The sequence below is a fragment of the Neospora caninum genome, chromosome VIIa, assembly GCF_000208865.1.
Source record: "Neospora caninum Liverpool complete genome, chromosome VIIa".
Lineage (NCBI taxonomy): Eukaryota > Apicomplexa > Conoidasida > Eucoccidiorida > Sarcocystidae > Neospora > Neospora caninum.
In genome coordinates this window covers 505,163-533,158 of record NC_018393.1, presented here as the reverse complement: position 1 = coordinate 533,158, position 27,996 = coordinate 505,163, and the positions used below count along the sequence as shown (strand labels likewise).

At 60.1% G+C, this 27,996-nt stretch overlaps 1 protein-coding gene across 1 annotated transcript; it reads right to left on the bottom strand.

The window, feature by feature from the left end:
* Window positions 1-167: 167 nt before the first annotated feature.
* Window positions 168-27,996, bottom strand: NCLIV_019860 (conserved hypothetical protein; the record flags this gene model as incomplete). The annotated part of the gene is made up of 11 exons (XM_003882180.1): window positions 168-287; window positions 675-971; window positions 1,395-1,498; window positions 2,124-2,440; window positions 2,690-2,974; window positions 3,496-3,603; window positions 3,914-15,627; window positions 16,528-16,646; window positions 17,870-25,934; window positions 26,943-27,324; window positions 27,986-27,996. The coding sequence occupies 11 exons, from the start codon at window positions 27,994-27,996 to the stop codon at window positions 168-170; spliced, it is 21,522 nt and encodes a 7,173-aa protein (XP_003882229.1).

The window sequence follows — 27,996 nt, the reverse complement described above, 5'->3', positions numbered from 1 at the left end:
AGGGTAGATTCACTCAGGGGCGAGCGGGGCGTGCTCATCCGCCTTCTTCTTCCTGCATCGGTGTCGCTCGTCCTGACAGGAGGAGGGTCGGGGCAATCCCCGCCCGCCCTCCTCTCGCTAGATGTACCTCGTTCTGTGTGGCCTTTTCCGTCGGCGGTCCGGTGGACTTAAAGAGGCGTCGGGCCTTCCTCTTCGTCTTCCGTGAACCGCTGGACTCTGTAAGACGGCTCGCGAAGCTTCGCCACGCGCTCCTCTCGCAGGCGAGGAACCAACTGGTTGCGTGTGCCCTGAAAGCCCACACAAAACGAGCTTGAGAGGTAAATCAAAGAGACTCGGGCAAACGCCAGTGCGAAACCGTGCTGTCCCCGCCCCCCCGTTCAGTATCTCCACCGCAACCAGGCACGCGTGTATAAAGATTGGGTTTCAGGCCTTCAAAGTAGTCAGTCGCACCGTTTCGGTCGTTGCACCGACCGGCGAAGCGCGCGGCGAAGCCAGGCGCAGCGGTAACGCGCTACTTTAACTCTGGCAAACGGCTGGGGACGCTCTCCTTGAGGAACGCAGGAGCTTGCGACAAATAGGGCAGTGCACAGAAGGACGGGCTTAGGGTGTCCGGAACACCTTTTCGGCCGGTGGCTCGAGCATGCACGCCCCGCGCACAGGAGCCGACTACTCACTTGCAGTGTCCTTGTAACGCCTTCTGTGAAACCCAGCATGGGTCTCAGGATGAAAATGGGGAGAAGCCTGGCCAGCACTTGAATGCACTCTGTGCCGACGACGACTGCCGGCACGAGGCCTCGGCCTTCTCGCTGCTCCTCTCGCCGTCGCTCTGGATCTTGCAGCCCTCCGTGCGCGAGAGAAGACAGAACCGAGGACGGAGGCGACCACAGGCGCTCGGCGACGTGGCGCGCAGAAACGATCCCTCGGCGCACGCAGCAGAAGCCATCCGAAAGACCGTGCACAATTGTGTGCGGCTGAAGCACACGCGGACAACGAGGGGAAGGCAACACAAATCGCGAGGACAGGCGGATACCAACGGGAAACGGAACACGAAGATGCGTGCGAAGAAACGCGCCATGTCCTGTGCAACGGAAACCACTAGACAATGCCCCGCAGACTGCTCTGCCATGCAACAAAACTCACACGTGCTTCCGCGAGCGTTTGTATGGTCGGTTACTTTCGACATTCCCACTCCACACCCACGTCTCACAGGAACGTTTGCTGAGAACCTCCGAACTGCCAGCTTTTCCAGTCTAGAGGCGAAATCCAGGAGCGAGAATGGAAGGCCACCACCATTTTCGCACCAGCCTTTGGTCTTCAGCTGCGCGTCAGCGGGTTGTGGAAACCCGGCGGAACGCGGCGCGAATGCAAAGAACAGAAAAGAACCTTTGGCTTACCTCGTAGCTTCCGTCGGCTCCCAACCTGACGACAGCCCAGTCGTTGCCCCGCTCGCCCTCGAGGCCAGTCGCCGAGCTTCCCATGCCACTCGCTTCATCCAGATCTGCAAATTCAAAGCAACGTCCTCAGAAACGAACCATTGAACTCGCCCGCAAGCACACGGAAACAAACACAGAAGCAGCAGCGGTGCAAAGAACTCTGGACTCGCGCCTCCCAATGCATGATCATATATATATATATATATATATATAGAGAGAGAGAGAGAGAGAGAAACGTTTTATATGGAAACTCAAAGGGGGAGCGCGAGAGCACAGGGATGTTGACATCTGATTTCAACAAATCCCACGCACGAGTTCTCTGGCGCAGAAGACGCCGCACGACGTGCAAGCCAACTGCGCCAAAAAGCCCACATGGTGGCTTTCCTGCCTGCATGTATGTATATATATATATAAGTATATATAGGTATATGCGAATGAAGGGAAAACGAGAGATTTCCGTAAGCTAGTCGTGGCTGTGTATCCCCCCTTTACATGGTTGAGCGAATCTACATCTCCTACCAGCTACCAGTACATTTATGGTGTGTATGCGATAGCTGCAGCAACAGCGCATACCGCGGAAACAAATATATAAATATGTAAGCACAGGGGTCTTTATACATAGTGTTGGATTCGAATCCGTTTAGACACGAAAAGACACGTGGTGTGAGGAAGGCGCGAGAAAGGCCTTACTTGTCGCCCGACTCGGATCGCGCGCGGTCAAGCGAATCGACGTGGAGCCTGAAGCGTCGCTCTGTCTGTGCGCGACGCGTCTTCCGGATTCCTGGAGGTCTCTTTGGTGGAGATCGCGCCCCCGCCCGCGTTCACAAGTCTCCGGAAACGCGAGGACTCGCGAGGCCAAGCCGTCGTCTTCTGTGTCTGTGTCTTCGCGTCGAGGCGCGAATCGAAGCGTCGACGAAGGGTAGGCTGGGCACAAGCCGGGCGTGCACCGCCGATCGAGGATTTGCAGAAGGCAATGGGCGCTCCGCATGACTCTCTCGGACCAGGTTCTGCGAAAAAGCCTCGCACCACCGAAACAGGAAATTCTTAACTCGCCACACGCAAGCATGCGCACCTGCACGCATCCACACATACTAACACACCACACACACGCCTGGCTGTGCGCGGACAAACGTATCTACGCAAGAATTGATGTGTATATATACATTAGCATATATATATATATATATATATATATATGTTTTTATAAATATATACATATATGTAATATGCCCCGGTGGGTGTGGGTTTGCACTTACATTCCCTCCACACTTGCGGCGACGATGATCGCTGCTGCCTGCTTCAAAGCCACCCAAGAGAAATGAGGAAATTCTTGGCCGCCTGCGCTCAGGAGGCTGTTTCGAATAAATTGTCTGTACTGCGCATAGTTTGCATAGAAAAAGGTCTTGGACGTCAGATCCTTTGTTCGCCAGTGGTGAACTGAGAGGCGCAAGAGCTTCTGGGCGACAGCCTTCATGCGCCTCCCCAGGCGCAGGACATGGCGGAAGGGCGTGATTCCGCGCATGCACTTCAGAACCAACGCGCTGAAAAAATGGAAAGCGAAGAAGAGAGGCAGAACGTCAAGGGCACAACTCGCGAAGGTCAGACTCGAAAGGCAGAAAGCGAAAGGAGACAGAAACGCGCCCCACCGTAGCTGTAGGTGAATGCTAAATCTAGAGTGTTTATCTCCGATGACACTGGGTAACATACAAATGCTCCTTCCCCCACTTGTTGACTGTGTTTACAACCGGGAATTAGAACAGAAGATCAAGAACTTTGCCTGGAGGTCTGTTACGCTCCGTACAGTTGTAGGTAACTGAATCTCACGGGGGATACAGACGCCAATACAGAGAAACACGCATGCCCAGAGATCCATATATATATATATATATATATATATATATATATAAGGACAGAGGCAGAGAAGAGAGATGCGTCTGTACATTTATTTATTTGTGTGTCTGTAAAAAGACTGATGTTCGCTCCGAGAGACACATCGGCCCCAGGAGATATCCCCGATCCGAACGCCTCATCAGTGTGAAGGGACTCTGGGACGCTTTCTCACCGATTGAAATCATCCGCCCAAGACGCCAACAGCTGCTCCAGGAGCACCTCGCCGCTCGTAACGCTGCGAAATGCCTTGCGTGCCAAAGTAACTTCCATGCCTTCCACTCTAGAGACGGAAACGAGAACAACAAAAATGCGCCCACGAAACCACAAAATTGTGCCTCGGGGCAAAACGAAGCCATGCCAGCCTGTGACAAGTCCATGCCAAAAACAATGGCCGTACTTGCGTTGCTGTCCCATTTGGAGATCCGTGTATGGAATCACAGTTATAAATATATATATGTATATATATATATATATATATACCTATGTATGTATAGAGAGCTCCCGGTTTCCCCAGTCGAGAGATTTCTTGAGCGAGGACGTCTGACTAGGCTTTCGGGAGGTCAGTGATTCCATTCCCGAGCTTTTCTCACCGGCAAAAGGAGACAAGGAAATTGACGACCTCGTTGAGTTGTCCGTTGCACACTCCCGTGGGATCAAGGCGTTTGGGAACGTAGTCGATTCGCAGCAGCAGCGGGGGCATGTCAAAAGAGCGAATGAAGAACGGGCTCTCTCCGAACGAAACCGACTCAAAGTCTTCCTCGTCTTCGAAGCAATTCCTTCCTTCCTCTGCAGTGCCTCCCATTCTGTCTCCTCTCTCTCTCTGTCTCCTCCCCGCCAATCGGTTTCCGTCTGGCGCCTCTTCCTCGCGCCACGCTACGCCGCTTGTCTTTCTTCCGCGAGCCGGAGAAGCCCCAGCGGAAACCGCGGACGACGAGGAAGAGACACACGAACGGTCGGGCGCTCTGTGTCCGTGCGTCTCTGTTTTTTGGGAAAGGAACTCGGTGAACTTCCCTTCCAGAGAGACTGTGAAGGCGTGCTGCAGGCCAGCCGATTCGGCAGACGGAGAAGGCAGGAGATCTTCGTAAGGATGCGCAGGGACCGACGGGGAAGCCGGGTAATACGGCGACGCTGCGAACGAGAGAGCGGAGGGATGAGAACGGTCAAGCGACGAGGCGAAAGGCGACTCGTCCGCGTTGTTCTGGAAAGGGTCCAGAGACGAGGAAAGAAATGCTGGAACAGGCGGAAACCGCCAACCGTCAGCAAGCGCACTCAAGCCGTTTTTGTCCGGAGTCGGGAAGCCGCAGCTCTCGGTGTATGTACACTCTGTCATATGTGCTCTGGACGAAGGCGCGTCAGCATGCGCGGAAACCGCGAATGGCGCAGATTCCTTCTCGGCAAACCGGGCGCCGTGTCGCAGGTTCTCCTGTCGCCTGCAGCTAGCTAGTCTCGGAGCGGAGGTGACCATGGCGGCCACTTTACACGGGGAGGCTGGCGCGTTCCTCCTGAAGCCACGATCTCCGAAAATGTCGCAAAAAACTGGACTGTCCTGTTCCCTTCTTCGTGTGCGACGCAGCGACCCAACAGCAGGAGCTGAAGACGGCGACAGACTCGACGAGCCTTCCTCACTGCTGCGATTCGCACCTCTTCGCCCTCCACTGGTCAGATGGCCGTCTTCCTTCCCCCACAGGAAAGGTCCGTCCCCGTGGCCTCTATCGTCATCTGAGTCGCCTTCGTCTGGGTCTGAACCCGACCCTGCGCCGTCCTCTTCACTGCTGCTAAACAGCGGTTGTGAGCACTCAACGAAGCCCGCCATCCGCAGCTGCCGATTCACATCTTCGAATGCGTCGAGCGACTCTTGCTGGATGGTCAGGGATAGCGGGAGCAGCCGAATTTCAACTGTGTATTCGAGCGGAGAGCACGTGCGACTGCGTCTCAGTTCCGGCTCACGCTGCGCACGTGTGGGGGCCAAGGCCGCCCGTCCTGGGTCGATCACACATGTCCCTTCCCCGGCACCATCGTGTCTCGCTCCACGACCCGAGTTCCGTGGTGTTTCGACCGTGCTCTCTCGCTCCTCCCGGGTCCTTAGTGGTCTCGCGAGCGCCTCCTCGAGCCTATGCAGGCCTTCCCGCTGTTGGACACACATCTCGTGCTCGTTTTCGGCATTTTCGTTGCGTGTGTCTGCGTCCTCTCCCCACTTCTGCATCTCGCGTCTTCCGTCGCGGCGGGGCGTCGCCTGTCTCACCACCGGCGCCGAGCTGCGCGGCTGTCTATCACCGCTCCGCCGTTCAGCTTCCTTGTCCTTCTCGCGCTCCAGCGGCTTTCGTTCTCTTTCTCGGCTCTTCTCTCCGCATTCTCTCTCCTCGTTAAGGCTCGCTCGCTGTCTCTCCCGCGCGGGCCGCTCTGACCCCCGAGGCGCGTCGCCGCGCAGGCAGGCCCCAGTCGCTCCAGGAGGCTGGATCGAGAGGCAATACTCCTCAATCGAAAGCGCAAGCATGGGAACAGAGGCGAGACGCGGTCGCTTCTGGTCATCGTAGTAGCGCACAAAGTGCGAGAAGAGAGAGCCGCGGACCAGATCCCTCACGGCGAAGTTGTGGATGCGCAGCGCCACGCGACGCCGACACGCCCCTGCCGCCGACGACGCGAACCCCTTGCCAGTGAAATGCCCTCTTCTTCCGCGGGGCGGAGGCGACTCCAGCCCCGAAGGGAGGGAGACACCGGACGGCGAACGCGACGAGGCAAATGACGCAGAAGACGCGAAGGACGACATCCCCCACGAGGACGCGCCGGGCGTCACCTTGGCCTGTCCGGTCTCGACGGCGTGGTCGTCTCGCCCTTCGCCGTCCGGCGCGACTTGCACCATCTGTCTCTGCGTCACTGGCCCATGCGTGGCCTGTGCCTTTTCGCGGCGCGTCCTGCTCGCGGGTGTGTTCTCGCGGTTACCCGCGCGCCCGCCAAACACGAAGTCTGCAGCCTCGAGCACGATCTCTGCGACTTCTTCCTTCCACCTTCCCGGTCGACTCGGCTGTTCTCCGCGGTCGTCTGCGCACGCCTCGAAAGGGATCTCCCCCGTTGCACGGTTCCTTCCCGCCAGAGGTTCCGCGTCGCCGAGGCTGCGACCGCCGCTCGGTTTCGAGGCCGCGTCCCCCCCGCTTCGACTGCGCCGCTTCCGACCATTTCTGCCTCGCACCCTTTCTTGCTCTCCGCAGGTCCGCGCGTCTCTCGCCTTGGGGGTCTCGGGGCGCGTGCGCGAGGCGGAAGAGGCGGAGTGCCCAGAGCCCTCGTGGCCACGCAAAGAGACGACGGCGAAGTCGGCCCCTCGAGACACGTTGATTTCCATTCTTCCGAGGTGGAGATGAACGCCGCATCGCCATCCGTCCTCCGCTGCGTCTTGCTCGCTTCTCCAGTCTCCTGCGCTCGCAGGCGTGCCTCTGCCTCCCTGTTGGCGAGGCCCTGAGTCGCGCCCCCCGTCCAGCAAAGCCGCCCAAGGCCTGCCAGGATGGCGACAGGCCAAACTGTCGGGGACGGCGGCGAAGAGCGAAGAGGCGAACCGCGACAAACCCGCGGAGGGACACGCCCGCGCCGGTGGCGCCTCAGGGGAACCCGGGAGAGAGACCAAAGTCCGGTCTTCCTTCTCCGCTGCGTGAAGTTGCGTGCCTGCTGGCTGTCCACCGCAAACAGCGGCTGCCGACGACGCAGCGGAAAGAGACGATCCTCCCAGAAGAGGACTCGTTTCCGGCCCTGCAGAAACAGCATAGGGCGAAGAAGAGTGGCGAGAAGAACCAAGCGCGAAGTGGGGAGCGAACGTGAAGCCTTGCGAGTGCCGACTGTCCCTCCAGAGCGCCATCCCCTCGCGAGGGTGATCGGCTGGCGACGTCGGGGCCTCTGAGGAGGGTAACGCCTTTGGAGGCGTTTCCGAATCCGCGAGGGCGGGTCCGAAGAAGGTGGCATACAACTCGTCGCGCGCGGCTTCTTCCTTTTCCTCCGATTCCCGCATTTCGGCTGTCATGGGAAACGGCAGGTGGTCTTCGTCGAGTCGCTGAGCGGTGCGCTCTAAAGAGACAAAAAATGACGGTTTGCCTCTCTCTCGTTGTGTCTCTAGGGCTTCCCCTCGGTCTTCTCTCTCTTTCTTCGCGCGTCCGCTCAAACCCTTTGTGTCCAGCCCGGTCGAGGTCTGTCTCGCGCCCTCGCGCCTTGCCCCTCCTTTCCCATCTCCAGGTCTTCCGTGCATTCCAGGTGCTGTCTCGGGCGCCGGCTTCTCTTCCTCCCCGCTCGGCGCCGTCGGGCAGGCAATGTAGTCTTCGAGGATTCCGCCTCGCTCCGCGTTTCTATTTAAGGCTGCTCGCTGGCCACACGCGCCTGCGTCTGTCTCTCGTCCGCTCGACGTGTCCCTCCACTCTCCTTCCTTCTCTTCCAGTCGGAAGGCTGGAAGCGCGGCAGCCGGATATGCAGGAACATGAACAGACGAAGACGAAAAAGAGGCCAAACGCGAAGAGGACGAAGGAAGAGATTCGACCAGGTGGAAATCGTCGGCAGTCTGCCTTGGTCTCGGATCCGCCGTGAACATCTCCCCGTCGAAGGAGGAAGACGCACCTCGTGCCTTGAATGCCCCAGACGAAACCGAATCGCACACACTGTCTTCGCGAAAACGGTTCTGAGGAACCGTGGGATCCGCCGGCCACGCAAGGCTCGAAGAAGGAGGAAGGATGAAAGGCGACGGTGAAGCAGCGGGGACAGCTGAAAAGGCGTCCATCTGAATATCTGCCAGCAGACCGCCGCACTCGGGAAAGCTTCGCCCCTCGTGGCCTCTCAAGGAAAGAGAAGGTATGCGTCTCGCCCAGAAGTCCTCTACGCAAGGCAGCCCTATCCCCGCCTCTTCGCTTTCAAAGCGTTTTCTCGTCTCGAGGCCTGGAGCAGAAGAGGCCAAACCCGACCTCGAAGCAAGCGCACCAGAAGGCGCGGAGAGCGGGCAACTCGCAGGAATCCGTGGAATTGCATCCGAAATTGCATCTTTCCTGTCACCGTCGTTTGTACGCCGGGCGTGAATCGCATACCCCAACGAGGACGGCCAGTCTCCGTCTCTCTCGTTCGCCCCTTCGTTTTCCCAAGAGGCGCGACTTTCAACCACGCGCGTGGCATCCGCGCTTTCGTCCCTCTCTGTGCCGCCTTGCCTCCGGCCGCTGGTCGCGTCCTCCCCCAGCCAAGTCGAGATCCGCTTCGCCTTGAGATTTTCACGCCTCAGCATCCCTCGTGACCGAAGCAAAAGCAGAAGCAGCGGAAAGGCGTAAGACGCTGCCGACAAGTCAAACCCCGAAGAGGCCCTCGCACCTTGGGACAACAACGCAGTCAACACACGGTAGCTTTCCCCCACCCAATGCGAAGAGTCGGGAGACCTCCACGAAGAAGAAGAAGACAAAGAAGGCAACAAAGAGGAAGCAGAGAAACGCGAGGCAGACGACGTCGACACGAGAGAGGCAGCCTGAGTGGGAAGCGTACAGAGTAGGTTCATCAGATTGTGCATTTCTTCCTTCATGTGTCTGAAGGCGTTGTGAAGAAGCAGAAGGTCCACGGGGATAATGAGAAGGCACCTCAGACTGTCAGGAGCCAACGTCAGACGACAGAACCCGATTCGTGCGTAGACGCCCAGCATCCGGACTGTTTTCGTCTCTCCTTCACGTCGGTCTCTGCCGTTTGGGGTTTCGTCTGAGGCCCTGTCTTGCGTTTCCCTCGCCTCTTCTCCGGAGTTGACGTGGAGCTCCACGTGCGTCTCTTCGGGCAAAGGAGAGGACGTGCAACTGCCCTCGACGTCGCTCAGGCGCGCCACACACACGAGACCACACGCGGGCAAGATCGAGGCGACTTCGGAGGCCCTGACGACGAGGGGCGAGCGCGTTTGGAACACGCCCGCGTCCTGGCGGTCGAGCGACAAAGAAAGCTGTCTCTCTTCTTCCGCTCGACAGTGACGCAGAGCCGGGTGCAGAGGGAGAAAGCGCGAAGCGTGAGCTGGAGAAGCGGACGTGCAAGCCGAGCCGGAGAGGCGACGATGAGACGCTCCCCGGCCTCGTCCGCGCTCTTCACTCTCTTCACTCTCTTCACTCTCTTCGATACCGTTCGGAAGAGACCCGCGAGAAGACAGGCGGCTCCGCGAAGGACTAAACAAGCGGGGGGGAAGCAGCGAGGAGGGCGAAGGAATGGAACTGAGGAGTTTCATCACCTCGTTCTGTCTCTGGTGACTGTGACACATCGATGAGGCAGACCTGGGAGAGGCTGCAGACTCTAGCGCCGTCTGGCTCGCCTCGTTAATGATGTGCAGCTTTGCCTCCTGGACACGCCAGCCCAGCAGCGACAGCGCATGCGCAGAGAACGGCGTGGCCGCAGACGAAAGACAACCCGGAGAAGCACGCGTTTCAAAAGACGAACCCGGCAGGAGAGACGCACACGAGACAAGCGCCTTCGTCTCCCTGCTTAACTCGAAAGACAACGGCTTTCCCTGGTCGGCCCTGCCACGCAAAACCCTCCCGCCGTCTCCCTCTCCTCGCTGACGTGAATCTGCGACTTCGCTTCTTCTCCTTCTTCGTCCCCTCCCGCCCACCCCTCCTTCGTTTTCTTCTTGAGTTCCTTCATAGTCTCTACGAGACAATGAGGCCCTCGCATGCTGGCTGAGAAGCGTCGCGGAGACGCCATCAACCTCCAGCACCGCCAGCCAGGCGAGGCCCGAAGGCAGGTCCGCTTCCTCGCGCTCTTCCTCGCTTTCGTCTCGCGGCGATTGCCACGGCTGCGCTCGCAGGTGGAAAGGAGTCGCCGAAGCTCCAGACGGCCGAGCAGCCTGCGGACGCCTTTCCCTTTCCGCCGACAGCGGCAGTTCGCAGGCCGTTTCGCGGGCGAGAAGCGCAGAGAGAGGCCTCGCGTGGCCTTGCTGAGTGCGCCAGAAAGCAGCCCACCCCAGCGGGCGCGGGAGCACGAGAAGGGACCGGGTGAGGTGTACAGACACCTGCGTGGCCCGCGGCTTGTGGGGAGGCGACCACCGAAAAGCGACGGGGGACGAAGAAAATGGCGAGAAAGCGCCTGCGTCCGTCTTGATATCGGCAGCCATGTGCGCATCTTCTTTCGCGCTTCCTCCGGGAAGAAGCAACGATGTCTCGATCCACTTCTCTTGTCCGGCAGCACGCGACGCCAAACCCGACTCTGCGGCTGTCCCCGTTGCTCCACACTCTGAGGACTCCCGTTCCGGGGCGTCCAGGGGGGCTCGCCTGTCGTCCCCACTCAAACGCCGCGAAGACGACGCTCCTTCTCGAGACGGTTTCCTCCGTCGCTCGGACTTGCAGCCGAGGGAAGCGAACGGAGAATCTGGACCGGAAACCGTGGCTGGCAGCCTGCAAGTTTCGACAGGCGACAAAGCTCGGCCTTCCTGAGAGGAACGGATCGTCGAAAGCAGAAGCGCCGACCCAAGAAGGAAATTAACTGTGTCCAGAGCACGGGCATCCGCCACTGCCACAAGCCACCCGAGAGCAATGTCGGTCTCGCGTAGCGTCACAACAGTTGTTGTGGGAACCCGGGAAGAGACCCGCAGCCTCACGCGGAGGGATGAATCCGAGGGAGAAAAAGAGAATGTCGTTCTCTCTTGCTTCTCGCTGCTTGCGCTCATCCTTCCGAGCTCTCCCTGTCCTCCTCTCCACCCAAAGGCCTTTCGTCCTGCTCGCGCTTCGGCGCTCTCTTCCCCCCGTTCTGGGCCGTCAGCTTCTTCTCTCTCGGGTCCCTCTCTGGCTTCTATTGGGCGTGGCTGTAGAGAATGCGGGATGTGTCTTTCACGACAGAACTCGGCTTGAACTGAGAAAGCAAGCGAACTGCACGGCGCCATCGCGGCCACAAACGGTGCCCGTTTCGCGCTGGCATCCCAGCAGGGAGTTCCCTCGTCTCCTCTCGCGTCTTCCCACCCGGTCGCTTTCTCGCGGAGCGCCTTCGTCTCTGCGTCGCCGCCTCCCCCGGCGCGCGAGCATCGCTCTTCACCACACGCGGCAAACAAGGGAAGGGAAGAAACCGAAGAAGGGCAAAGGTGCGACTTTGTCGAGGGCGCTTCCTCCTCGCGTGTCGAAGGCAAAAGGCTTTGGCGCGTGGCTGCCGCAAGCGAGGCGACCGATTTCTGGATCGGAGTCAAAAATGTCGACTTCTCGGGGGGAACTGACTCTTTCTGGTCCCGATCATAAACCACAAAGTAGTCTTCCGCACTTTCGACCTTGTCTTCCGTTTCCGCGTTTTTTGCCTCTTCCGCCTTCGCGCTCTTCTCGCCTTCGCGCTGCCTCGGCTCGTGCCCCGCTTCGCCTCGATGGGCTCCACAGTGTCCGCTCGGCGCAGAAGCGAGAGAAGACGAACGTTGCTGGAAGGCCAAGGCGGTTGAGCTCCCAGAGGCTGCCGCCCGGTAGAGCGCAGCTCGCCATGTGTAGAGGAAAGGCACGCCGCCCTTTCCAAACAGGGCGACGCTTCCCACTGCGGCGTCGACGTGCATGAGGCCTGGTGGCAATTGAGGCCGAAGCGACGCGCTGGATTGAGAGACGACGGTTTCGCTCGGCGAGGGGAGAAAGAGAAGGAACCTCCGAATCGCGTCTTTTAGTGCTTGTGACTTCGCACTTCTGTTGCCCGTCATTCGTTCCCCGCCAGAGCCGGTGAGGCGCGGCCGCCGTCCGTCTCCAGGCGCTGCGGACTTTCCAAGTCCCAAATTCACCTGCAGCCGCCCGAGCTCGAGACGAAGGAACGGCACGAAGCAAGGGGTTCCGGCGTCCCCTCGGTCCCTCGCCGCGTGCAAGGTTCCCGAGAAGCTCTCGAGCAGTCGGGTCTCCCATGCACGGTCGTCCTGCAAACTCTTCGTCTCTGCTGTCTCCACTGTCTCCTCGTCGTTCGCCGCCTTCGTCTCGCGACTCGTCTCTACGCCCCGAGGCTGTCCCCTGTCCCAGGCGGGCGCCTGCCTGAATGAACGTGAAGAGGGAGAGCCAGCCGCAGAGCGCACAGAAGGCCAACCCCAAGCCGGCGAGAGACCGAGGGAGCCGTGTTGCATGAGCATGCGTGAGGAAGAGCTGTTGATTCCGCATTCGATGACTGCCGCGTCGACAAAGAGATGGAACCGATTCATGAGCACCTTCCGTGGTTCTCTACCCGGGGCAGACCAAGTCAATAGACAGGAAGACGAGCGGCTTGGCGGCGGTCGAACGCATGCGTCGCACGAGACAGAAGCTCCCCGATTCGGTCCTCTTTCACATGAACACCGTCTACCCGACACATCGTCTGCAGCGCGCACGAAGGGCGCGCAGGCCCGTGTGTCCCCTCGCGCGTCTTCGGCCCTCTCCACCTTGCTTTCTTTTCTGCTTGGTTTCGGACCCCAGTCACCTGAATCTCCAGCTGCGCCTTCCCTCCATCCGCCTCTGCTTCTCGGTCTTAACTCTTCGAACCCTGCAAAACGCCCGTTGGCCCCCCCTTCGCGTCTTCCTTCTTCACTGCGACTCTCGCGGCTTTCTGCTCGGGCTTCTGTCCCCTCGTGGCCTCTTCGGTCCCCGTCTGTGTAAAAATTGCGCCGCGAAGAAGTGTGCCTTCCACGCGTGGCGCGTCGCCAAGCTTGGAACTGGTCAACGAGGCCAAAGGAACGTCGCAGAAGAAGGAGGCTGGACACTTCGAGAGGCGCGTGCAACAGCGGGAGAAAAACGCCCACTTCCACTGTCTCTTCCTCCACCAAGTCTCCCTCGAAACAGGCCGTGCCTCTCGGGGCTTGGCGATCGCTGCTCCGACGCCTCGCATGCGAAAACGAAGGCGGGAACGCAGTGCCCTCAGAAGCAGCACGAGGTGTCCCCGACGGTGGGCCTTTGGAGTTGAGACGAGCAGCCAAAGTGTCGTCTCCTTGTTGGCGTGTAAGAATCAGTTCTTCCTCGTGAATAGCCTCGTCATCTCTCCACGTTTCCCTGTCTCCTGGGGGTTGTTCCTGGCCCTCGGTGGAAGCAGACTCCGGCTGACTTTCCCCGTGTCGCGAAAAAAAGGGCGAGAACAGCTGCGTGTCTCGCTGCACGCTGGAGGACGCACCGGCCCACGCAGGCGCGACCGAACTCGGGACCCCAGCGGAAAACGCCGGCTTTGGCGGCGCCTGTCGAAAGAGAGAATATGAACTCAAGCGGTCGCAAGACAGCACTGCCCATTCGTCGGCGGCACGGTGCCCCCTGGGAAATCGCAGTTTCTTTGCATTCACTTTTTTGTCAGTCCGCAGCGAGTTCCGGTCGAGCCAGCTCAAGGACTGCGCGGCAAACGCAGTCCGCATTGAACGGCTGTCGCATCCTGCAGCTGCGCTTCGTTCGCCCCGCTCTCGTTTTGCTCGATCCTCGCGTTTCCTGTTGGGGGACAGCAGGCCGCGCCACGGGTCTTCCAGGCTCGCGCCGCTTCCCTCAGAAGACAGAGAAGCGGGCAGACAGGCTTGCTCTCTGGCGCTGGCGTCTGCACGCGGCAAGACCCCTCGAGGCAGGTGACAGCAAGAGAAGCACGGCTTTGATGAACTCAGTGGATGCGCCGACGAAGACGCATAGGGCGACGCGCGAGACGATCGCGCACTCGAGGCCTGTGTTGCGAGTGTGTTGCAGGGGACAGGAAGACCCAAAGAGGCCTGCGGCGTGTGTCTTGATCTTTTGTCGGGCCACCGGGACGTGATATCCATTTTTTCTCCTTCCTCTGTCTCGCGCGAACTTGAACGTCGCGGCGTGCCGCAAACATCTGCTCTCTCCACGCGCGGAAGGCGTCTAGGACTCGAGCAGCAAGGGCACGCCGACAGGCTGTGCAGCCGATGCGGGGGTGGAGGCAGCGGGGGCGGCGGAACAGGAGGAAGAGGAATGTGTCGATTGTCTCCGTCGAGATTCCTCTCCGAGAGAAGGTCGCACCTGACGTCTGCTGGCCAGAATCCGGAAACTCGGGATTGAGACCACGAGGCAGCGATCTCCGACAAGGCTTCTTCCTCCGCGTGCATTCCCTCCGCGTGCATCGGCTTCGCCCCTTCGCGCTCTCTCTCGCCCTCGCCTCGCGCACGTTCTTCTGTCTGCCCCCCTTCCGACGCTCCGAACGCGCACGTGGAAGACGCTCCATTCCCAGCACCGGGTGGCGCCGCGCAAGCCGCCGATCGTCTTCCTGGGCCTTGTCGCTCGTTGCTTGCTTCTCTCTTCAGGACCGCTCGCTGCGAAAGCCTCAGGACCAGTCGCGACGGCGGGCCCCAGAGCAGCGGATCCACGGAGAAGCGGAGACTCGCCTCGTCTCGTGCGGCCTTCGAGTCGGAGTCTCGCACCCCGCACGCGCTGTCTCCTCGCCGCGCAGCGTCGTCGGGAATCTCGCTCAAAGACGCCACCGCCCTCCGGCGCTCTCGCTCTCGACCAGCTGACCTCCCTGGGAAGGCCGACACATGCGTCGCGTGCAGAGGCGGAGGAGCAGGAAAGATCCTGTCCGCGACCTCGACGCCTGGATCGCTGTTCGGAGGCTGCCCCGAGCGAAGCGCCTCCGACCGCCTTCGACTCACGGGGGGGCGCCGGAACGCCTGGCCCTCGCAGCGGGCGAGCCCGGTCGAGACGGAAGACCAGGGCACTTTCATGGAAAATGCGGAACCCGAGAGGGAAGCAGAGGAGGACGCGCAAGTCGACAGAAGCAGCTGTGTTCGCCAGGCAAACTGTCCAAGCTCGAGAGAAGAGGAACGCGAAGACGCCTGCGGCGAACCCGACCGGGGCGTGCAGCCGGTGTTTCCGGCGGCGCGTTCTAATCTTGGCTTCGAGTAAAGCGTCTCTGTTCTCTCCGGATACAAGAAATACAGGCGCCCGAGGTGGTGAATATCGAGAAGCACCGACTCGGAAGCTGACGCCTGAGACGCGAACGAAGCGCGACTCCGAGGCGCACACGATCCGAGAGGAGCGACGCTGCGCTGCGGCGAAGCGGAACACGTGGACGAGGAGGCTTCGTTCCGAGCCGGAGCCGCGCCGAGTGTCTCTGTCCCTGAGCAAGGACAGGGAGAGCGGTCACTGCCGCTCGTAGTCTGAGAAGGCCACGAAAGGGAGGAAGGGGCGAAGGGCCGAGCGGCGCGTCTCCGCATCAAAGCGAAGAACTCCGGGGCGACCCGAATCCGCAAGGCCACAACGTCCCACAAGAGAACCGGCGAGGGCAAGTGGCTGCGATCACGCTCCGCCTTTGAGGCAGAAGCGGGTGCGGGGCAAGTCTCGACCGGCGGGGCTGCGGGCGTTTCTGGAGCGGCTGGCCGCGGAAACGGGCCAGGCTTAAGGTCAGGCGACTCAGATCCGACATCGAACTGAATGCGAAGACACGGAGCTGACAGGTGGAAATGAAGACGAAGAGGCGGCGCAGGAGAGCCTCGCAAGAGACTCGACAAGGGCGAGATCGAGGCAGGTGAGACAGATGAGGGCGAGCGGGCTGCAGGCGCGAGACGAGCGGGAGATAGAGAAGCACGATATGGTGCCAACGAGGAAGACACCGGCGGGAGACGAGCAGGAAGCGAAGCGTGGAAATCTGCAACGGGAAAAGGACGATCAACACGCGACGGTCCTCCTGGCGGGGTGGGAGATGAAACGGAAAGAGAAGCGGGTAGCGTTCTTCGCGCCTCGGAAATCCTTCTGCTCGACAGTGCGGACGCCTGCAGACTGCCGAACGCCTCGTACGCCTAAAACAAACAGGCCAGACAAAAACGGGAAACCCCGTCGAAAAGGGCAGACAACGAAACAGGAAGGACTGGTATGTGTGGAGTAAATGTCCCCATAAAGACGAAAGAAACGAGAGGTCGACAGGCCCCCACTGCCTTCACATATAATGAGAATGTGAGTCTGGACCCACAGGCGAAACATCCACACGAGCAGTAAAGAAGCAGAAACAGAACGCGAGAAAGGCGGGAGAGTACAGAGGGCAGGCTTTGCGCTGCACGCCAGGAGTTGCACGAACCAAACACCGGGGAAAATGCGCACGAAGCTAAACGTAAACATCGACATACGCACTGCTGTTCAGAAAGGGACTAAAACGTGGAACAAAAACAGAGATCAGCTGGTTAGGGGTCTCCAGCCATGCACACAAGATACAAGCAAAGTGAGGAGTGCTGACTGCGACAGACAGAAACAACTCATTTCTGACTTGTGTGAAACCGTGACTGAAAGCGAGTTGAGTCTTTCACTTTCTGGGTTCACGGAACCGTCGCTCTGACCTCAAGAATCTCAGTGACGACCCGGAGCGAAAGGTGTCCGACTGTTGCCTGCAGCTTGATATTCACATGCATGACGGGAGCCGAAGGGTAGGGCACCAGCGCCTGCGAATCCTCATCCTCTGCGCAGGGGAAGGAAAATTCCCTTTGAAGGATTTCTTCGCCTCTCCCTCGCTTCTCTCTCGTTCCTGCCGTCGGCCACAAGAACCCGGCTTCCGCCTCCCCCTGCCTGTCCGGTTCCCTTCTGCCTCGTGCGCGGCTCATCGCCCCCCACTGAGTCTGTCCCCAGCACGGCGCGTATCTTGACGCACCTTCCTTCCTTCTATCCTCGCTTTCTCTCCACATGTGCCTCGGCTCTGAAGCGAAGAGATCAGAAGACGAGGAACACGAGGAAGAGGCTGAAGCTAACGGAGTGCTATGGTGCGAGTATGAGGGCCGCGAGAAAATATGTGGTTGGGCATCGAGGCCAATTTCCGACGGAAATGAAGTAGACAGGACGGAAGACGAATCCCGGACAAGAGCAGGAGAGGAAGAAAACGAATCGGAGGCACATGAAGAACGTTTCCCTCCTCCGACAAGAAGACGACTCGACGGCGGGGACGGACTGGGGAAAAAGGAGACAGCGATAAAAACCATCGGGGGACCGCATGCAACTGCACATCGTTTCGAACCAGATTTGAGGGAACCAGCAACGCGTCGACCGTCTTTCCTGGAGGGTCGCGTATGATCCATTACCGCAGCCGAGTTTCTTCTCTCGAGCTCGCCGAACTCGCAAGGCCTCTCACGTCCTGCGCAGTTCACAAGCAACACATCAAGCTCCGCACAGGCACCCAGGAGGATCACACGCAAGGCGTAAGCGACAAAGCGCTTTAGAGATATGCACGAGTGAACATCGCAGCACCAAGCAGAGACTGAGTAGTGATAAAACCACAACCAAGACAGAGGGCGATTTACATCAATAGGGACACGGCCACAGAAGAAAACAGACAAACCGCTCAGGTCGAGAGCTGAAGCACGCACGGAAGCCAACCCCTGGCCAATCTGCACTCTTAGAGGAAGGAAGGAACGCATGCATCTTTGTGTACATGCGGCTATATGTACAAATGTATGTATATATGTAAGTATGTATATATATATATATATGTGGAGTGGCCCTCATCGGAAGCAGTTTCGCAACCGCCTCGGGGCGTGCGAGACAGATGTGCTTTCCTTCCAAGACGAGATGTTGTCCATGTCCATGGACGGCGTTTCCCGGCAGATCTGTCTGCCGAAAACCCCCATCGCACGGCTCTCTTTCCTTTCGTTCCCTTTGGTGCCAAGTCGCTTCGGGCCTTCGCCTTCTTACCTGGGTAAGGCCGTAGGAGGTCGCGCGCTCTCCCGCCCTGAGGGTGCCCGAGGCGCCCCGGAGGCGAACCCGCGAACGGGGTAGAAGGCCGAGTTGAAGGCACACGCGCTTCTTCGCGGCCTCCCTGCAGCGTTGGTCCTCCGCTTCCTCTTGTACCTTGTGCATGCGCCGCGAAGGCAGAAGCGGCAGGCGACACACCGTAGCAGCACGTCCCAGACGCGCCCCCATCACACGGGGGCAGAGCGTGCGTCGCCCAGAAGGCGCTGTCTTGGGAGGATGGCACTGGCAGCGGCAGGAGCGTCAGGGTAGGAGGCAACGCAGTCCGCGACGAGGCGGACGTGCACGAAACCAGGGGGAGGCGGGGGGCGGGCAGGGCGAAAAAAGGGAACGGCGACGCCCCAGACGTGTCGGCGGATGGAGGAACGGCATTCGGACGGGTCTCCTGGCCAAGCGGCGCACGCGGTCTCGGCCAGCTCCCTGAATTCCCAAAAGCGCCGGGATGGGCACGTGTTCGGCCTCGCTCCTCTCCTCGGTTTTTTCCCGCAGAGGCGCGGGGATGCGCACTGTCCCTGAGACAATGGCACTCCAAACATTCTGCTTCTCCCACGCCTACACGCAGCTCACTCTCCATGCGGTGCGTCCGCTCTTCGCCCGCTTGGCTTTCGCCCGCGATTCTGGAAGAGGCTGTGACGAAGGGCGGGCGGAACGGCGCAGGCGTCCCACTGTCGGGGCTGGAGGCGCCCCAGAGAGAGGGACTGCCGGCATGAGACTGTGAGGAAGAACCCGAATCGGAATGCGGAAGAGAAGAAGGATGAAAAGGATGAAAGACGGAACGGGATGTGAGGTGCATGCCATCCCCAGCAGACGCGACGAACGGAGACAAGGCAGAGGGCAACTCAGACGGGGGCCGAGCACAGACGGGCGCGGCAAAAAAAAGAAGGAGAACGTCGAAAACACTTTCGTCGGTTTCGTCGTCAGAGGCAGGCCACGCGTCCCCAAAAGGAACACCTTGCCCCCTTGATCGCGAGGCTCTCTCTCGGTTCTCGATCGCCGCGCTTCTCTCCGCGTTGCGAGCAGCTCCGCCCAAGTTGACTCGCCCCACAGGCGGTCTTTCTTCTTCCTCTCCTTCATCTGCCTCCGCTGCACTAGCAAAGACGCTGCTCGCGCATCCATCGCTCTCCTCTCCAAACGCGCTTTGCCCAGTTTTATCGGCTTCGTCCTCGCCTCGAGGAGAGCCTTCGTCGGACCCGGCCGAGATGTGGAAAAGGCCTTCCCCGTCTGCCTCATCGGCGTTTTGCAGCGACGGCAACCTCAAGTCGCCTCTCAAGGCATGCGACTGAGAGAGAAGAAGCTGCCTCCGATTCACGCCGTTTCCCACAGAATCCGATTTCAACGCTGAGCCCCTACGGCTGATCCGCTCCCTCTCGCCTCCTGCTGACCCCAGAGGCGAGCGCGAGCCGTTTGCGTCTTCGCTTTTGCCTTCTCTGTTGTTCTCCGAGCGACGGAGACACGCGGAAAGACCCAAAAGAGTCCTCTCTCTCTCCGTCCCGTCCTCGACTTCAATGCAATCGCGAAATTCTGTGGCGTCCAACCCATCGTTCAGCAAAGGCGCTCCTGCATCCGGCTGCTTCTCTGATTGGATCACACGGTCCAGGTCCGCTGCGACGCCTCTGGATCCTTGCGCAGATGAAGCCACCGAAGAACCCTGTCCCGCGGCCGCCGACGAACAACACGGCGACGACGAGACCCCGGACTGTCTGCTGCCATCTTCAGGGACGACTGACGCTCGTTGGCTTTCCCGCGCCTCCTCTCTCTTCCCCTCTTCCTCGCTTTTGCTTCCAGCGGGCATCACGTCGCCGACGCCTCGGAGGAAAACGGTCCCCGCAGTCTCCTGCGCCTGTTCGGCCGCTAGTTGGGCTCGCGTCCGCGTCTCCGCTGCCCTGCACCGGCTTCGGCGTCCCCCCCGTCCCCTCTTCTCGGCTGTTTTCCCGCTCGCCGCCACCGGATCCGTCACCGACGAACATGAAGATAAACAGGACGCCGAAGACGCAGAAGAAGAGAGAGAAGAGGCAGAACTCGACGAGGATGTATGTGGTGTTGCGGTTTCATGTTGGTCCGCTGTCTGCTCTCTGTCGTCTCGCTTGTCTCCCTCCGGATCCGCGGTAGGTCGTTTTGAAGCATCCCGAGAATCGCTGGCATCTCCGTCTCCCTCTCTTTTTATCTCTGTAGCCTCACATTGCTTCTCCGAGTCTTCCCTTTGCAAAGCGCGAGGTGACTCCCACGCAGGCGCGTCTGCCGTGGGGGGTCCAGCTGGCTGCTGCGACTCTTCTTCGACGCGTTCGCCCGTCTCTTCTCTGACTGAATTTGTGCTTGTGTTTGCGTTTTCCTTCCCTGCCACGGTCGCTCGAAGAGACCAGCGAGTGTCTCTTGCCTGGTCCTTTGCCTCTCTGGTACTCTCGTCGTTGCCCTTCTCACCTGCTCCGCCTCGCCTCCCTCTGCCGCCTCGTGTGTCCTCAACACTGGCGCCTGCCGTGGAGCGAGACGCCCCTGTTGCCTTGCGAGTGTCATCGTTTTCGTTTAAACCTTGCCCTTCACGTCCACGTTTGTCCAAAGTTCTCCGTCCGCCTACCTCCGTTTCACACAACCTTCCTTCTCGTGTATCTCCTCGACCCTCACAAGACGCGGGAGCGATAGAGCCAGTGACTCGATGCATCGCCTCTTGAGATGCTATTCGCGGCTTTCGCGCCCGTTTTGCGTGCATGCGCTTTCTCCGCACAGGCTCCCGGTCATCGCGGAAACACTTCTCGACCGAGTCCCCCCGCGAGATGCCCTCGTCGCCCATCGGCGACAAGCCAGTTTTCCAGTTGTGTCTCAGCAAGTGCATTTCCACCGCCCACTGCCCAGTCGACACCAGCGCGTGCCACCCCGTGGCGGCGGGAGAGCCGCTGGCGAGAAACGGCGACGAAGCGAGAGGGAATCCAGAACGCGGCCCGCCTTGTCTCCCGCAGGCAGCGGAAGACGTCCTGTTGCTCCACCCAGTAGTATATGGTCCTGAAGCAGTCGGTGCATGCGCAGCAACCCTGTGGTTTCCGCTGGAGCCTCGAAACCCTGGAGAAGCCGAATTCACAGCCTCGTGGTCGAGGTCGCTTGTCGCGAAACTCCTATTGGTTTCGCGCACAGCTGGCAGGTTCCCGGCAGCACCTCGCGTCCCACGACCGTCGCAGGAAAGTTCCCATTCTTCGTCTGTCCCGCGCTGGCTTGGTGGGTGAGGCCACACCGAGCGCACGCCCTGAGGCTCAGCGGAGCGGTCTACCCACAGCGCTCGCTCGCTGTCACCGCACTCTCCCGGAAAAGAGTTTCGAGCTGGAGGTCTCCGCCTACTGACACCCCCCCCAGGAACGGCGGGTGAAGGAAACGAGCTGGACGAAGAAGGGAGCTGGCGAGAGCCGGGCGGATGGAGAGGTCGAGCCGGAAAGCCATGCGGAAGGCGTCGAGCGGGGCGCCAAGGTGGGAACGCAGAAGCAGACGAACAGAGAGGCGGCGAAAAGGATGAAGCATGTTGCCCGCCCTCCGATACGACCGCTGAGGCCGCGACCGCAGCCGCGTCGACCAGGCAAGTTGGCAGCGAGGAGACAAAGGTGCATGCGAAGTCGCTTGCAATGAAAGAGACAAAGGAAGCCCTGGGGAATGGGATTAACAGCTGAACTGCGCCCTTCGCCTTCTTACCGTCGCCGAGAGTCGTCCTGGTGACCGTTCGGAAAAGGGAACACGCGGGCGACGCCGTCGCCGAGAAACAGCGAGGCGATTTCCGGGCAGCCCCCAGTGTACAGCCACTGAGCCACGCGGGGCGGCATCCGTCCACGAGCCTGTCCCGCCATTCGGCAGGAGACAAGCCCGCACACGTCTCCGGAGACAGAGGAGTCTTTTTGGAGCCGCCCTCTGTGTTCGCAGCCCCGGCCGAAAGCGCGGAAGATCGGTTTCCTCTGAGAGAAGACAGAATGTTAGAGACGCCACGCAAGGTCGGATGGGCACTCTCCGTCGCGGAGGAGAACGAAAACAATGGCAGAGATCCGCGCCCATCCTCCACAGCCCCCATACCTGACGCCGAACGCAGCTGTCCCAGGCTTTCAGGCAGCCGTTTCCGTTCCCGAATCAGCAAGGAAGCGCGGAAGTCTTGAGAGAGGACGAGGTTGGCGTACACCTGGAGGATTTCGACGTGAATCACCCAGGCATAAGGGAGAGGAGGCGCTGTCGTGTCCGGCGTGTCGCGGGACGAAACCGTCGACACGCCACCCCTCGCATCCCCCTGCTTCTTCGGGTTCCCCTGACACGCTTCTCCCCTGCCTGCTTCTTCCTGTCTGTGAGATGACGCAGTCGCGCCGTCTCCGGATGGACGCGTCGCGCCGCTACGGACTGCTGGAGACGCGTCTTCGTCCAGGGTGTCTCGCCACTCGCCTCGAGCTCTTCCTGTCTCTTGGTTCGTCTCGCGGGCGGAGCTCCTCGGCCCGGCGTCGCCAGGGTCGCCGTTCCTAGCAGCCGAGAGGGGCTCCCTCTGGCTGCGGCAAGGCAACCAGGCATCCTGTCCGTCGCCCAGCGGGGGGGACCGAGCCGAAGGCGCGAAGGCGTCGCTGGTGTCGCCGTCCCCCGAGGAGAAAACGCGTGGGTGAGCGAACGTCGATGGAGCGGCAAGCGACCGCCTCTGGGGAAAGCGAAGCGCGTCAGACCAGACGAAATCGTCGCCATAAATGTCGGTGCCAGCCGACGCACTCGCAAACACTTCCTCCCCGCCGAACGAGCCAGAAAAGGGCGGAAACGCATGCGTTGGAGCGACGGACGCCGCTTGCGCTCGGTCTCCCTCTCTCCCTCGGCACTCGCCCTCCAAAAGTGACACCAAAGCCCCCTGCTCACCCTCGCGCGCAATGTGCCTTTCCTTCTGTCTCCACCCTGCTCTGAATTTGTGTCCGCCTGTGCCGGTGCGAGCCCCGAAGGAGCCTTCGCACCCCTCGGAGGGATCTCCCGCCCGTTCTCTCCCCCCGCGTCTTGCGGCTGAAGAGATGTAACTCACTAATCTCCGCCACACGCTGGTGTGCTTCTCGCCGCCCGCCTCAAGTCCCAGAGGGGAGGCCTCCGGCCCTTGCTCCACCGGGTCAGCGGAAGGCGGCGATAAAGAAGCGGAAGGCGGCGATAAAGAAGCGGAAGGCGGCGATAAAGAAGCGGAAGGCGGCGATAAAGAAGCGGAACGCGACTGTCTGTCTCCGCCGTTTGCTCGGCCCTCTGTTCCGCTTTCCTGGTGGTCACCGCCTCTCCCCCCACCAGTCTGAGCTGGCGCTGCCCCCTCCGCTGCGTCTTCCGCTCCTCGTGCCTCCACTCTCTCCCCTTCATCACTCCGTTCCGTTTCGACTCCCGTCGCGTGTCGTCCAGTCGGGTGGAAGGCGTTCCTCTGAGCGTCGCTGTTTCCGCCCGACTTCTCTGTTGTCCGCGCTGCATCCTGCTCGGGCGCTGCTCGTTGTGAGGGGTCGTCGTCGCCCGGAACTGTTCCTCTCGGACCCCGTTCGTCTTCATACGCTCTCTCGATCCTTTTTCGGTCTTTGCTTGCTTCCGCCCCCACGTCCGCTGGCGCGTCTTCGCCCTGGTCCTTGCCCGCTCCATATCGCCGTTCTTCACCTAAAGCCTGTCTGCCGCCGCACGGGCCTCCCTGTTCTTCTCGTTCTTCGCCAGTCCTCGAAATCCGGGCAATCCCACACACTCCCTTCTCTTCGGTAGAGGTTCTCGGGTTCAGTGCAGTCTCCAAAGGCTCCACTTTTTCGAAAGGTGCATCGTCGTCAGCTCCCCCAGCGTCTGCCTGCTCGCCCGTCGTCTGTCTCTTCTGTCTCTCGTCTTCTTCTTCAGAACCAGGAGGAAACAGAGGGCGCCGCATTTCCGGCAACTTCTCCGCGCAAGTGCAGCTAGGCGGAGAGGACGGCTCGCCCGCTGCCAGCCCCGACCGGCTCTCAGGTGGATCGAACGCAGCAGAAGAAGGCTGAAAGAGCGACGAGAGCCTGTCAAGAACCTGAGCAAGTTGGTGAACTTGATGCATGCTAACACAGGTGAAAAAGAGAGGAAACCGAAGGCGAACGGCAAACTCGAGACCGGCTACGGCTGCAGCCTGCATCGCAGCCTCTGCAGCGGAGGGCGAGCGGCCGACCCCTGATCCCGAAAGGCGTGCACCAAACGGAGACTGTGACACGCCCGAAGCTCGCAAAAAGTGAGCATCCTCTCCGAGACTTTCTCTTCCTCGCGTTCCTCCTTCGCCAACGAAAGACGAATGGGACGCGTCAAGAGCCGCAGCAACTGCAGCTACAACTGCGGGGTGTTGGTCGTGAGCGGAAGGGGGCGACGAAGGCGCTCCACGCGCCGGGGCCAGTGGAGCGACGGGCACTTCTTCTCCTCCGTAAGAAGGAAGGAACTGAGTAGGCAAATCCGCCGGGCCGGGCGGAACGTGAGACGGCGGGGCCAGTGGGACAGAGAAGGCGGACAAGGCTGGGGTGTAGGGCGACGGTGACCCGCAGGGAACAGCACCCGGCGACAAAGCGATGCTGCCTCCTGTCTGGGTCCCGTCGAAGGCCGAATGGCTCGGCGATGTAGACACCAGGGCTTTGGCAACACAGGCACACACGGGAGTGGCCAGGGAAGCACACGAGACAGACGCGCGGCGGCTCTGCCCCGGACTCGTGGCTGCAAAAGGACTGAACACGGGGGAGATCCCCACGAGGGGCGAGTGAAGCCGCTTACTAGGTCGCATCTGAAGCACTCCACATATCGAGTAAGGGGAGGGTTCTTGGACTGCGTCGTCGTCTTCTTCTCCGTCAGATGACGTCGGTGCGTTTCTGTCTTCCTTTTCTCCAACCACGCCAGAGGCATCGAACCTAGCGACTCCTTTCGAGTCCGCTTCTCCCGCTATTCTCCCTCTATCTTCTCTCTCCGCGCAAACGGCTTCCAGCGAGATCTCTCGAGGCCTCAGGACTTCGTGCCCACGGAAGGCAAAATCGATATCTGTGCCAGCTCTGTGCAGTCCCGCCCCGCGAACACAAGGCTCCGTGAACCCCCCAGCCACTGCCACTCGTGGCCTACCACGGGCACGTGTCTCTGTCCCCGTGAGGACGTTCACGCCGCAAACCGCCCCTAGGCGATCTGAGGCCTCAGGGGAGGCCCCCACAAGACCTGAGGCTCGATTCCAGCGGCTCCGGGAGAGTTCTGGGTCGTCACTGAACGTCGCCCCGATGGACGCCGACCGGGGTGCTGTCCCTCCGATGGGAGCGCAGGGTTTAGGACAAAAATGCTCCAGGAGAGGATTCGCCTGGCGGGGAAAATCTGAACCGGTCTTCTGACGAGACGCACCTGGCGGAGGCGATGCGTGCAAGTCGGAAGCACAGACGTGGGTGGCTGCCTTCTCCGAAGCCAGCGAATAGTTAGAGACGAGAGACGTTGGCGAGCCTTTGACGTCTTGCGAAGAGGAAGCAGAACGGGTTGGTGTCCTGCCCGGAATTGGTGGTTTCGTGACAAAGAGGAGGTCTCCCGGCGCGTCCAGCCACTTGCGGTGTACGAGGTAGAACGAGGAACGATTTTCATCAAGAGGTTTCTCGTTTGAAAGGTCCCAGGATCGCGACTCCAACAGAGACGATACGCCCTGTTTCGGGGAGGCTCCTGTCACCTTCTTGTCGCCGAGTGCCGCCCCATTGCAGCGTTGCCTTTCTTCGTCGTGTTCAGCGGCTTCTCTCTTTTCTTTTGGATGTGAGCTGTGCCCTCTAAAATATCTTCTCCAGCTTCTCTCTGTCGTGTCCTTACGATGGGGTGCACTGCCCGCCCGACGGTGAGACACCTGACGATCATCGGCACGCGAGCGGCGGGAGAACAGAGAGGCAGCGTCAGAGAGCAGCGACGCGCTCAGGCCGTCAATCTGAACACTCACAGTGCTCCCTTCTTGGTCCACTTCGCAGACGCGTATCAGCTCTACATGGAACCGGAGCACCCAACCTCGAACGACGTCGTTCTCCTCACAGTCTCTCTCTCGCTTCCGGCCCTTCCTCTGATAATTCCGCACACACTGGTGGTTTCCACAAGCTCTTCTCGCCTCTCTCTCGGCGGAGGTCAATTCCGCGGCATTTCGAGATCCTTCTTCACAGCTTCTTCGATTACGCACATGTATTGTGTGTTCCGTCTTGCCAGCTGCACAGGGACGAAGCAAGACTCGATCCCCTGACAGGGGGTGCCCCGATGGTCTCTCACCGTCGAGCGCGTTGGCTCGGCAGGGAAGCGATGGGGTAGAGAGCACGGGCGTTGAACAGGGAAAAGCAGATGCACTCCCAGTTTCGGATCTGGCGGTAAGTGTGGGCAACGGGACGAAAAACGAGACAGTTATATCTTCCACGGATACATCAAGTGCCCCGACTGCGCTGTGCATGGCTCTGCGGAGCATTCTAAGGATATCATCCATCGTACAACCTCCTTCTCCCAGTCCTGTACCCCCTCCGAGGCCAAACGAACTAGCTTGAGCTCCTTCATTCTGTCCCCCGCTGTTGGCGACTTCCGCAGGTTGTCTTGCTGCTGAAGAGGAAAACACGCGGCGCCGAGTGGTGTTCTGGTGAGGGTCGCACGCTTCGCTCCGGTGTCGCATATGCGCATGGCCCGGCTGGTGCTTGTCACGAGAGGGCGAACGGCGGCGCACAGAGGGTCCACCACCGTTCTGGACCGGAGCACCCGGATATCCTCGTGAACTCGTGGACGACCAAGTCCGCTGCGTTTTTTCCGAAGAAGGGTCCCCCTTTGTCTCATGAATGGCGCTCGCAACAGCGGAGGCCCCCCCAGTTTCATAATCAACGTGGGTCTCTCCTGTCTTGTCGGCTGTACGCGTCGAAGCTCCTTTCCTGAGCTCCTCTTCCGCTGGACCCCGCCTCCCCGACGCCGGCTCCTGATGCGCGTATCGAGGTGGTAGAAATGGGTCATTTCTGGCGCCTCCACAGTCGGGACACAAACATTCGTCATCCGAGTCAGAGCGTTTGTCTAGCAAGTTCCTCTGATCGTTGGGAGAGAGCACCTCGATGGCGACATGCACACCCTTCAGACGCAGGCGCCAAGGAACTAGCCACTGAATCTGTTCTATGTAGACCTCCCGGAGTTGGACGGGAATGCCTGTTTGCAGAAGCAACTGGTTCGCTGCCGCTGTTTGGACTTGAACATGGGAAACGCTGACCTCTCGTTTTCCGAGGGCCACGTGGAGTTGGTGTTCGTCAAGGTCTTTCAAAAAAGGACCGACAACAATTCGTCGCAGAGAAGACACCAGTGCTTCCTTGATAAAAGACGAGAAAAACACGAGAATGCGAGACGGTAGGGATAACGGCGGGCGCGAAGACGTCGGAGTTGGGAGCGACGCTGGAGGTGCCTCTGGGGTTGCTGTGTCCTGCTCTACCTTCGGCTCACTGAGAAATTGCACACGATGGCAAGACGGGGGCGTGAATGACACGTCATTTTCGGTAATCCTCCGAAGCTGCGGACGCGAGTTACCTCCCCGGTCCGACCGTGAACCTCCGGGCGGCGGAACGGCTTGGCAGGAAGACCCACCATTTGGGGAACAGGCTGAAGCCGAAGGGGATGGAGAGTCGGAAGAGGCGAAAGACGCCGAGTTGAATAGATTGGCCGGATCTCTCGGGATAGACACCCGACACTCAGTGTTCGCGGCTCGAGATTCCTCTGAGAAACGCAGCCGCGCCTCCTCTTCCCCTCCCTCTGCCGAATCGAGTGACAAGGCATGAGAATCACGTGGAAAGCCAGAAGACAAGTCGTTTGCTCTTCTCGACTCGATAACCTCGCGTTCGAAAAGGGGATGGCTAGCGGAGTAGCCCGAGAAAGCCATTATTGCTCTCGGTCACATCCCTGCGAACGGACCACGTTCCACATGAAGTGACAAGTGTTCGCCAATCCGTCAGGAGACAGTCAAAACGTATATTCAACAACGCGCGAGAACAACAAGAAAGTCAAGGAAAAACTTAGCAGCCAGTCTGTTGCGCGGCACTGACCTTGTCGGGAGAAAATTTCATCCCCGACAAAACACACTTTCCCCGGCAAGGTCACGCGACTCACCGTAAACGCAT